Here is a 12261-nt window from a genome sequence, read left to right on the forward strand (position 1 = left end):
AAGAGTCTTGTTAGAAGTGTTTGATAAAATGTTAAAGGTAGATATTAAAGAACCCATGACATTATTTGAAAAGAGAAGGGAGTTGTTTTACTTTAGTAGTTTTAACAGTAGTTGTATTCTTTTTTTTTCACAAATGTTTCTGTTTGAATTCACCATTATTGTATGAAGTGATTTCTGAGATTACTGAATGCCTTCATTAGGGTCTCATAATTCAGGTGCTCTGGTGACAGCTGAGTGTCTCATGTAGGTCTGAGCAGGCAGGGCTCTGTAATGTGTGTTTGAGTCTATCTTTTGCTATTTCATAACGTGATTTATTGTTAAGGAATTCTGTTAGAATTTCTCTTAATACCGTGCTACCCACTTATTTTGAACCCGTTTATATCGACAACTGTATGTTGACAAAAAGACCTGGGCCCTTCCCTGTATAGGAACATATTAAACTTACCGCGTATGTCGATGTTGACATAAATTTCGTCATGCTTATATCGACAAATGTTTCAAGTCCCTAACACATTAGGTACGTTGTTCTTACCGCTTATGTCAACAGGCAGGTTGTTTTAACCTTCCTCTGGATGGTATCAGAGTGGAGTTCTTGGGTGTCAGGCTGACATTTTTCCGGTTACTAAGTGTCCCCAGTTTCTGTGATTCAGATTCCTAATAAGGAATCCTGTTTAAGATATACTACAAATTTGACTCCAATTTCTCCATCTGTTTTATAATACAACATACAACCATTGTATTTGATATAGCGTCGTCAAGATATCTCAAAGCACTTCACAAGATTTGCTGTAAAGTGAAGTGACTGTATATTTTTATGTGAACATGGCTGCTAATTTGTGCACAATGACAAACGGTCGTGAAGTGAATAATCAATTTTATCTGGGAGATTGTTGACCAAGACAATGGAAAAAAAATTCCTTCTCTTTCCTTCTGACACACTGCCATTGGTGAAAAATTATTTTCTAATATTGTTAAAAAAATAATGGTTTCAGACCAGTGGTATCATGCAAGCTATGGAGTATAGCAGTGTACGATGATCTTTATTATGATTGTGGATGCCTTGATTGATTAGTTCAAGTTTCCTGTTCTGTCCATTGCAGATGCTTGAAAGTATATTTGCTTAGTGTAAGATTTTCCATAGCATGTGTGTGGAAACAAGACAGCTGTTTGATTATGAACATTCAGCACATTCTGGTGTACCATATTTGGATCAGAAATAGTTTTGTAAAAATTGCATCTGATGAAATGCAGACAATGCACCATTTTAGTGCCAGTGCATTGATCACCAGCCTAACTTTGACTCCATGAACTGGCACTCTCGATACAGACAAATGAGGTTTGGCCAGCCAGCCTTCAGCTGGTAATGATAATTATATCACATATTGCTTTTTTTCATCCCAATATCTTTTCAGGTGTTTGTCATGATAAGGCGCTCTAAAGTTCTTTTCTCGTAATTAGGAGAGGATCAACAACAACAACTAGCATTTATATAGAACCCTTCAAGCGGGGTAGTGACTCGGAGCGCTTAACAATGACGGAGCCTGACATTGAGCCGGGGGGAGGGAGGAGGTAACCGTAAGCATGGTTGAAGAGGAAGACCTTCAGGCATGATCTGAAATAGAGGAAAGAGGGGTCGAGGAATGATATCACCGAGAGAGAGAATATAAATAAGGAAAAGAACGGGGTAAAGGAAGAAAGGAGCGTTGGGGTACGCTGCTGGTGACCAAGTGGGGGCAGGAGAAAAAGCAGTTTCTGGAGATGAAGTGATGGCGGTCGGTTAAGTAGGACTCAAACCAGTTGAGTATGGTCCCATTGAAGTGGATGAGGGAGGAAAGGCAGTGGAGGAGGATGGCGTGATCGACTGTGTCAAATTCAGCGAAGAGGTCCAGGAGAACAAACAAGCAGGTAGAGGGAGGCCTGGTCAAAGAGAGAGAGGACATTATTTGTGACTTTAACGAGCGGATCAATTGTATCTTAAAAACATCTGCATGTTAAGTATTACTAAGTGCAACATTCAAAACTAGGTAATATTTGACTGCAATACTGCACGCAATTTGAATTTATTTTGTGTAAGCACTAGATGGCACAAGTTTGTTACAATTTTGTTGGATCTGTTTGTATATTGAAGGTTAAAGAAAAGAGCTTTACAAAAACAGTGATAAACCTGGCCAATAGTTAATTCTGCTCTTATAGCACATCTCAGCAAAGTTTCCTAATTTTAGATTAGGTAAATATGCTGTTCATCAGCATACAATCCTATTTCTGTTGGTGAAAGCTAACAGTTATTAATGACGTAGAGCGTACCGCGGGTAGAATCTGCTGATATTGAACAATGATCAGCCTTAACTGGAGTTGAATGTTATCTTTGGAATAAATTAGGTTTTTGTATTAAAATACAAACAAAAGTGTACGGTGTAGTTACATAGGAATATACAGGTCTCAAAAAAAAGAACTGCAGCCCAACTGGCTATCCCTAAGTTTTTTGTTAAACGCAGTTAAAGAATAAAGTTCTTCATTAATCTGAGGAGAATAATTTGCAGTGCCTTTTTCTCAGTGCTACACTCAATGGTAGACTCTAAAATAATCTCTGATTTAAAATTCTATTTTTAAGTCTAAATACAGCATTTCAGCATTCTATATCAGCAAATTGTCTGAATAAATTCACTTTCCTATATTTTAGCCAAAGATTTTTTTTACAAACTAAATAATGGCAGATTTAGTGAGAACTGTAGGTGTATCTATTTAAAATGATCGCTTTGGCAGCGGCTGTTGAACCATAGAAATTATAGCACAGAGGAAGGGCATTCGGCCATCGTATCTGTGGTGGCTCTTTAAGAGACTAATCTTTTCCATCCCACTTATCCTCTCATTTAGCTGCTCTCTCTCGATGATGTCCATTCCTCAACACGGGGTTAGCTTCCACATGTATGCTGTTGACACCCAAATCTGCTTTCCAATTAATTCAAACAACTGCTGCTCGTATACTTATCCCCAACGAACTCTGTGCCCCATCACACCAGTCCTTGCCAGGCTCCACTGACTCCCTATTACAGAATGGATTGACTTCAAGATCCTCACATTTGTTTACAAAGCACTTCAGGCCCTGGCACCTCCCTACTTCTCTGACCTGTTTATACCTCACTCCACTACCCGCTGCCTCCACTTGGCTGACTCTGACCTCCTGCATGTCCCTTCATTCCTTCCACTCCAGTATCAGCGGCTGTGCTTTCAGCCACTATGACCCCAAACTATGGAACTCTCCCCCTCAATCGCCTCCTTCCCCAACTTCGATCACACCTGAAGACCTTTTCCTTTGACCATGCTTAGAGTCACCTCCTCCCTTCAACCAGCTTGGTGCCAAATTCTGCTACTGTTAAGTGCTATCCCGTGTGAAGAGTGGAATGTAAATACAAGTTGTTTTTGTTGTTTTTCCCCATACACTTCCAGTAGTTTACGCCTTTGTAAATATCTTATCTACTTCCCTTTTGAAAGACAATACAGATTGTGCCCTTAACCACTGCGCCTGCGCCTGGCAAGGCATCCATATCCTAACTACTCTGTGTATGAAAAAAACTTTCCTTATCTCCTGATTTGCTCGTTTGATAACTATTTTAAATTGATGCACTCAAGTCACTGACCTGTGGAAATCATTTCTTCCTGTTGACTCTTATCAAACCTCCTCATCATTTTAAAGACCTCTAACAGGTCACTCCTTAATCTTCTTTGTTCAATGGAAAAGCGCTATATCAAATGCAAGGATTATTATTATTATTATTATTATAAAGTCACTGTTCCTCCAGTCTCTACTCAAACCAGTCATCTTCAATATATGTGAATCCTTGTACCCTGAATCCTGTGAACCTAGTATATCTCCTTTGCAAAACTTTTATCACCTCATCCTCACGTGGACCAAAAACCCATCCGCCTAAATACTTGCCAGACTCCACTGGCTCTATTAAAGATCCTGTCCTTCACATTCAAATCCCTACCCATTCAATCACCTCCCTACCTCTCTGACCTGCTCATGCTGCTACAACAACAGGTTTCCTACAACAGGTAGGAAACTTTATTCTAGACTTTGCTCAATGTCACTTGTGAGACAAGTACATACAATAGAGCCACTATGTTAAATAACCCAATACATTTAAATCTGCCACTGCAAGAAAGCACCAGACATGGTGGGCTGAATGGACATCGTGCTATAAAGTTCTATGATTCTGAGTACTCTCATTTTAACAGGACTTTTAGGATCCAACCAAACACCAATGGGCATTCAAAAGAAGCATAGCTCTCACTAAATCCCAACTCATTTCCGGTATCACTCTAATATATCTCCTCTCTAAACCTCCACTGTCTGTATCATCACACATGTTAAACACTGAAATTCCAGTCCTTGCCAGGCTTCATTATTGCCAGCCATTTAATGTTCTAGAGTTATAAGTGTAATGCCAAGTACTGTGTTTATTCAGCATCAAATGCTTAATCAAGGTCCTCTTGTAAGGGGCTTTTGGAAAATAGATGTGCCCGCCATGAAGCTGTTTCCGCCTCTAGGATCCTCAGCAACAAGTCAGTGTTGGAGGTACCAACCTTCAGACATTAAACCAAGGACCCGTCTGACAGTTGAGATGAAAGCTCAGGAACTAGTGATACTATTGAGAAAGAGGGGAATTTCTTCTTTCTACTGGTCAACAATCCCCCAAATAAAACTGGGCATTCACTTGACGGCTGTTTATTGATATTGCTTTGTGCAAATTGCCTCTCACATTTGCTAAGAACAGTGTGAATATCCCAGCAAGCTGGGAAGTGGAGGAGGTACAGTTAAATTGGTCAATTGTTAGTTTAAAGGCAGAAAGGGAAACAACAACAACAAAATTACATTTGTATAGCGCCTTTCACGAGTTTTGAACCCGAGCTGGGGGTCGTGGAGTCTGGAGGGCAGGGGAGGAAGCAGGGAGATCGAAAGCACGGTCAAAGAGGAGGGTCTTGAGATGGGTCTTGAAGGAGGCAAGGGAGGGGACGAGTCGGAGGGACTGTGGGTTGGAGTTCCCGAGGGTGGGGGCAGAGTGGCAGAAGGCCCGCCCGCCAATAGTGAGGCAAGCGAGGTGGGGGACATGAAGCAGGCTGGAGCCCGCTGAGTGGGGAAGCGAGCAGGATGGTAGAGGGTTAGGAGGTTGCAAAAGTAGGGGCGAGCAAGACAATGGAGGGCTTTGAAGGTGATGATCAGGATCTTGAACTGTATGCTCTGTGAGATGGGAAGCAAGTGGAGTCGGGCGAGGATGGGGGTGATAGGGTCACGGAGCCTGGTGCGGGAGAGGACGCGGGCTGCTGAGTTCTGGATTATCTGCAGCCTGTGGGGGGAGGAGTTGGGGAGGCCGACAAGCAAGGAGTTTGCATAGTTGAGACTCGATGTGATGAAACCATATAAGAGAGTTTCGGCGGCCTGCAGTGTGAGACATTGGCGGAGCCGGGCGATGTTGGGGAGGTGGGGGAAGGCAGAGAGGGTCATCGTGCATATGTGGGGTAGAAAGGATAGTTGAGGGTCAAATAAGACCCCAAGCTTCCGGACTGGCTTAGTAAGGTGGAGTGTGCATCCATGGAGTCCTGTAGCTCAGTGGTTAGAGCACTCGCTTTGCAAGCGAGAGACCTAAGTTCAATTCCAGGCAGGGCGAAACCTTGGGCAAGTTTCCTTACTCCACATGCCTAATAATAATCCCTCCAAAACCAAAAACAATAATAAATTGGTCATTTTCAATCTACGACTGTTTGTGGGACATTGCTGTGCGCAATTGGCTGCCGCGTTCGCCCACAAATATGCAGTCAATTCACTTTACAGTGTGTTCTGTGAAGCGCTTTGGGACGTCCTCCCGACGTGAAAAGTGCTATATCAAATGCAAGGATTATTATTAATATTATGGATGGTGATGCTGTCAGCGCCCGAGGTGAGGAGGCGCTAACGGGAGCCAATCAGGAGAGCCTCAGTCTTGTTGACGTTCAACTGAAGAAAGTTAGCTCTCATCCAGGACTTGATGTCTGACAGACATTCTGTCAGGACAGCAGTGGTCTTGGAGTCAAAGGTGGAGGCAGAGAGATAGAGTTAGGTGTCATTCGCATACATGTGGAGGTTGACCACATGTCTGCAGATGATGTCACCAGAGGAAGCATATAGATATTGAAGAGGAGGGGACCAAGGACAGAGCCCTGAGGAATGCCGCACGAGACGGTGCGGGGGCTAGAGGAGAAGCCGTTTGTGGAGATGAAATGGAGGCAGTGTGAGAGGTATGATCTGAACCAGTGAAGGTCAGAGCCGTGAAGGTTGAGGTGAGAGGAGAGGCAGTGAATGAGGATAGAGTGGTCAACGGTGTCATTGAGGCAGAGGGAGCTCTGGTTGAGATGGACAGAATGTTATTTGTCGCTTTGACCAAGGCAGTTTCAGTGCTGTGGGCGGCACGGAAACCCGATTGGAGGGGTTCGTGAAAGGAATGGCAGGAGAGGAAGGAGCAAAGCTGGGAAGCAACGACTCGTTCTAGGATCTTGGAGAGGAAAGGGCGGTTGGAAATGGGAGTGGAGTGATTTTGGAGGGATGTTCCACAGAGCATCTGAAAGGATGGCTGCTAACAGTAGGGGTGGGAGGAATGTGCAGCAGGCCCCAAACACCAAAGCCAAGGAATTTGCACAGATACTATTTTAGCATTGATTGATTATCAGGGCTCTGAATGATAAATTATCCTCAAAGCCCTTGAGTTTTACTGAAGATTTGTTTCTTAAACTCCTAAGGAAAACCTTCAGTCTGTATGATCATAAGTAGTAAATTTAATGACAATGTATTTAAATATAAATGTTTGATGTCGGCTACTTTATATTTTGATTTATTCTATTAATGTTCATTGTTCTGTTGTGAATGGATTCTCACAATTTAATAAATGATGAGTTATATTGAGATTAGAGTGCAAGAACAAAAGAAACACTGGTTAGAGACCAAGTGCTCCACCACTTGTGTTCCTGAACCTTCTGTACACAATGTTTTCATCTGTTTACATGTGTATCATTTTGATCAATGAAAACAACTATTATAGCTCTTCATTGCTCAGAAACTAATAGTAGAGGAAAACACGGAGAAATCTGTTCATCCAAATAAGGTTTTCAAAATATGGAATTAGGACAGTTCTTATTTGCTAATTTCTAGTGCAGGAAAGATGGGTGGTTAATCCAGTAAAATCAGACTACTTAGGGCATTTCAGCCAATAGACAGCTGCCATTACATTGCACCTGTTGTCTGCCATTTGGTGTATTCTCAACTATTTATTGTGGTAAGCAGATTGATTGAAACTATCGTTGTTTTGTTAGAAAATATTTTTGGTACTGCTTTGATGTTTTTTTCTTTGGAAAATAAGGATCACACATATTCAGTTTTCATTAGATTCAAATTGCAGCTTAATTCATATACCTTGACAAAATAGGAATCTTGCATTATAAAAGAATCCCATCCACATCTTAAGTCATCCTCGCAGTGTTGTGATACTTTTTTGCTTAAGATGTTTGCGTACTTGTTTAAAATTTCCATTTAATTACCATTCGTGTTAAACTATGACATGAATTTTTTAAAATTCAAATTTGATCACTTGCGTGTCAGTAAATCAGAATTAGAAAGCAGCTGTAGGTGGGAGCGGTTTGTTGGGTTGAAGGTCACCGATTGTGATGAATGATCAGAGGCTTGCAGTGAGGATTAGCTAGTTGTGTATTCAGTGTAGCAGCAGTTGCAATCTGATTTACTTCAAGTCTAACTGGTCCTAATACTTTCATGGAGACAAAGGAAGTTTTGGTTCACTGTAAGTAGTTTTAATTTACTCTCAGACCATAGACTTGCCATTTATTTAACTTCTTAAAGTAAATGTGGAAGGGTGTGTGGTATTTGTTTACAACTATAATTTCATGTTTGAAATGGCCAAATTATTTCTTTTATTGAATCAACATACAGTATTTACTCACTGAAACATTATTCAACACTGTTCGCATTTGAGTGGCTTCTAGTAACTGCAGAGAATTTATCATGATTTCATTGATCATAAGAAGTTCGTATTTTATGTTTTCAGATTATAACTGACTAAGTAAAAACTGGAATAATTGACCAACAAAAACAGTCACTACATTTGGCAGTACTTACTTGTGATCCAATTTTGACGTGATAAGGTGCTATAGAATGTAAGTTCTTAATAATTTTATTAATAATTCTTGCATTTGATATAGACACTTATCACATCATTAAGAGGTCTCAAAGAGCTTCATAGTATATACTGTAAAGTGAATGGTATACTTTGTGGGCGAAAATCAGCATCCAATTGTGCACAGCAGTGCCCCACAAACAGCCATGGATTGAGTGACCAAATAATTTATTTATTTGTTTGCTTATTTATTTATTTTGGAGGGATTATTACACCCCGAAAGTGATCTGCCAATCGACTAACAACCAGGTTCCTACTTATTGCTAGGTAAACAGAGGCATGTGGAGTAAGTAAACTTGCCTCGGGAATCGAACTCTGGTTCTCTCGCTTGTGAAGTGAGGGCTCCAACCAATACACTACCGGACTTTACATTGTAGGTGAACACCTGCAATGAGTTATACAGTGCATTTGTATGTTTGAAGTTTAAACTAATACATGATTCCTTTAGATAATGATAATTAAATGGATTGGGGTATTGAACATCAGATCTTGCAATACCCCTACTGTAGGCCGGTAGTTTATAAGTATGTTTTGTTTGTACATGTGAAAATTTTCCAATAGCTTCATATTTATTATAATCTAAAGTAGAATAGTATTTCAATGTTTCTTTAAAACTGTTCCTGTAATAAATTAATGGTATGTTCTGTGTCCTGGTTTAAATTGTGAATACTGTATTTATAAACCAAAATGTTCTTTGAGGGAATTGCTGCATTATACAGTCATTTAAACTCATCTGATTATTGTTGCATTCTTTAAAAAAAGGATAATAATTTAACATCTTGACTGGGCAGAAAAAAGTAAATTATAAAAATGGTTAAAACTGTTCTTTAATCGAATTCCTAGCTGTCCCTAACGTCCTGTGCCTTGGGACGTCCTCCCAAAGTGAAAGGCGCTATACGCAAGTAACTTGTTGTTGTTATTTAACTTTAATGATAGTGGAATCAAAAAGCTATTTAAACTTTTGGATATCAAAGCACTTTTGCTCAGGTCATACATGTCTGGTAGATATATTGAAATTTAATGTGTCACCATTGGGAATACTGTATATTATAGCAGCCATATTCGTCCTACATAATATAGTGTATCAGAGGAATTATATGTTTTTCTGTTTTTCTTTTCAGACATCCAAGAATTTTATGAGGTCACACTGCTCAACACAAATAAAAGCTTTGAGCAAAAGACTGCTGAAGTCAATCAAGTGGTAGAGAAATGGGAAGAGACAAACTCTTCTCCATTGGTCCCCAGAAACTTGAGCAGCAGTCCAGGGGTAAGGCTGTTTAAGATCTTTACATTATTTTACAAACATTAGATAATTCCGTTTAATCAATTTGTTGCACTTTGTTTTGTGGTAGTAAATTAGGGTTGCAGCATATACATTTCATGTTTTCTAATCTGAAAATGAAGATCACACATGACAAACTGTTGATCAGTTTTCTGAATGTACACATAACGTTGCTGTAAATTTAGAAGTATTGTAGTGCTGATCAGAATATCTATTCACAACAAATTGATGTAAGTGTAATTCAAATAAAGGAAGTATTCTGTACAACTTCTTATTATAAAAGACTAATTGATGGCAATTTCCAGACCTTCAGCCGTTTCTGATGCCACTGCTGTTGGTCTTTAAATAGTTGCCACTGACAGCTGAGTGATCATCAGTGTTATTACAATTTTCACTTAAATAGCCATTCACCCAAGGAGAACCTCTCAAAGACTGAGTGGTAGCCTGAGCTCGGAGAGACATAGGGGATGGCTCTAGGTGCAGTCAGAGGTGGGACAGATTTGAAAAGAGAGAGAGGGGCGTGGTGAGGTGGTGTGGTTTCAGAAGAGAATTTAGGGAAAAGAGGAAAGTGTCTGAAAGCTCTTTTATTTTACATTATGATTCCTTCGGCTTATTTCCATGTAATGGCTAAGTTAGACTCAAGGAAATGGTATTCTGTGGGAAGACTGGAACACAAGGGGAACGTATTAATTTTGTTCAGGTTGAATCTATTTGAGTATTGAACTTTTCAGAAATCATTTCAAAGGCTGTGCATGATCTGATGCAGTTTGGAGTTGGGAGCTCATCATACAAACCATGCAATTCTGAAGTTCTTTACGTTTCAAATCCCACTTTGAAATCCCGCCTAAAGACCTTTGTTTTTGATTGTGTTTACGGTCACCTCCTCTCTCCCTCTCAACCTCTCGGGGTCAGACTCCATCACTGTCAAACACTCCAGAATGCTCCCCTGTAAGAAGGGTGCTATATAAATGCAAGTTGTTGTTGTAGTTAACTGAATTAGGCATAATAAGGCAAAGCATATGAGTACTTGTAATTCAGAATAGTATACAAATATAGCTCTATAAATATTATACAAATACCCCAGGTTGGGTGCTTTGCCAAGCGCCTCCGGACATCCTCCTGATGTGAACAAAGTGCTGGTGTGGACGCTTATTTTAGAAGAATGGTTTCTCTTGGTCAATTGGCCTTTTTTCCTCCATTTTCAGCCAATACCGAAGTTTTGGTTTCCAGTTGCTGGAATGTCTTTTTACCTTTCACTTTTTATTTCATAAAATTATTTTTGGCCTGCAGCTGGTAAAGAAGTGAGAATACCCCTTCTCTGCTAATGGCTTGGCCTTGGCATAACGGTTGGGCCATAAGAATTCTTTGTTTCATTGCTGCTTCCGATCATGGAGATTTTTTGAGTGCAACTAAATATGGGAGATACCAACGTATGATATCAAAACTGTTATGAAACATTGCATTTTTCACCCCTATACGTATAGATAGGATACCCTCATTGGTAAAGAATTGCCTTGTGTGAATCAGCTATACAAAACCAAGAAGGTTCCGGGTTTGATCTGCAATCTGTTGAGTTAAGTAATCTCAGCCAGGGCCAATATAGAATTGAACGTGTTTATGATAGGAGATGAGTCATGAGAAGAAAATAGTTTGCTAAGCTATTTAAACTGCGAATGACATTTGACATACCTGAGAAGTATTACATTTTAGATATGAAATTCTCAGGTATAGAAGTATTTACATTGAAAAACACTACAAATATAAATTAGCAACAGTTATTAAAACAACCCTATTCAAACTGACGTGAAAGGTGCTATACAAGTGTAATTTCTTGTTGGTATTGATTTACAGTGGATTAATGAAAGGTAATTGTAATTTTACCTTTATCATGAACTTTATTTTCTGCTATGGCAGAAAAGCCACTACTCCCATGAAGTGTACTATATTTACGCGTGTTGTTCTCTGAAACTTTTACTTAATGTGTATATAACATTTTTTTTAAGAAAAGCAACTCAAATGAACAAATGGTTCTTTTTCTTAATTATTTTTCAGTTAAGGCATGTTCCCAACACAGAGACATATGGAGTACAGGTTGAACAAAATGGAGGATTGCAGCACTTTGAAAACCATATGGACTCTAGTGACACAGAGGTAAATGTTTGAGTGATTTATTACTCACTTCTGCAGATGAGCAATGTGATCTTGTTGTCAGGAAAAGGGAGAACTAACTACAAATGGCATAGCAGCTACAGCATAAAAAATGAATCTTTTTTTCTGATTGAGGTTCTTCTTGGAACATCAACATCAACTGTGCACTAACTGCTAAATATACAGATATAGCTGATGTAACTCATAACTATGACTATATGGAATAACGAAAAAGGAACAAAGAAAAATAAACAACATAAAAGAAAATAGAACAATAAGGAGAAAATGTTTTAAAAAAACAGAAGTCTGAGGAAAAGAAAGAAACAGAATGATAAATAAGAATGATAAAAAGACAGACATAACATTCAGTCTCAATCCTTCATGTCCATCCTTGCTTTCTCTGTATGCTCTATCTGTCCTATTCTGATTAATGTGACAACTTAATTTTATGTATTTCATTTTCTCCATCAGAGTGACCTCTAGAATTTCACAATAAATGTTATTTTTGCTCTGTGTCTGTCTTCATTTTGTTTTGTGTGTTTTTACTTCTGTACTGATTTCTCTCTGTACATACTCTGCTTTAAATTAAACGCTTAGAAGTAGGGTGCTTTT

At 39.3% G+C, this 12261-nt stretch overlaps 1 protein-coding gene across 8 annotated transcripts in view; it reads left to right on the forward strand.

Moving 5' to 3' along the window:
* The window catches only part of dlg2 (discs, large homolog 2 (Drosophila)), a 430051-nt gene that overhangs the window by 34758 nt on the left and 383032 nt on the right, over nucleotides 1-12261 (forward strand). For all 8 annotated transcript variants that reach the window (XM_042334109.1, XM_042334110.1, XM_042334111.1 and 5 more), the window contains 2 exons: nucleotides 9341-9486; nucleotides 11554-11652. In XM_042334109.1, the coding sequence (XP_042190043.1) occupies nucleotides 9341-9486; nucleotides 11554-11652 (245 nt within the window). The remainder of the gene's footprint in view (nucleotides 1-9340; nucleotides 9487-11553; nucleotides 11653-12261) is intronic.

The sequence above is a fragment of the Callorhinchus milii genome, unplaced genomic scaffold (genome assembly GCF_018977255.1).
Source record: "Callorhinchus milii isolate IMCB2004 unplaced genomic scaffold, IMCB_Cmil_1.0 Scaffold4, whole genome shotgun sequence".
Classification (NCBI taxonomy): Eukaryota; Metazoa; Chordata; class Chondrichthyes; order Chimaeriformes; family Callorhinchidae; genus Callorhinchus; species Callorhinchus milii.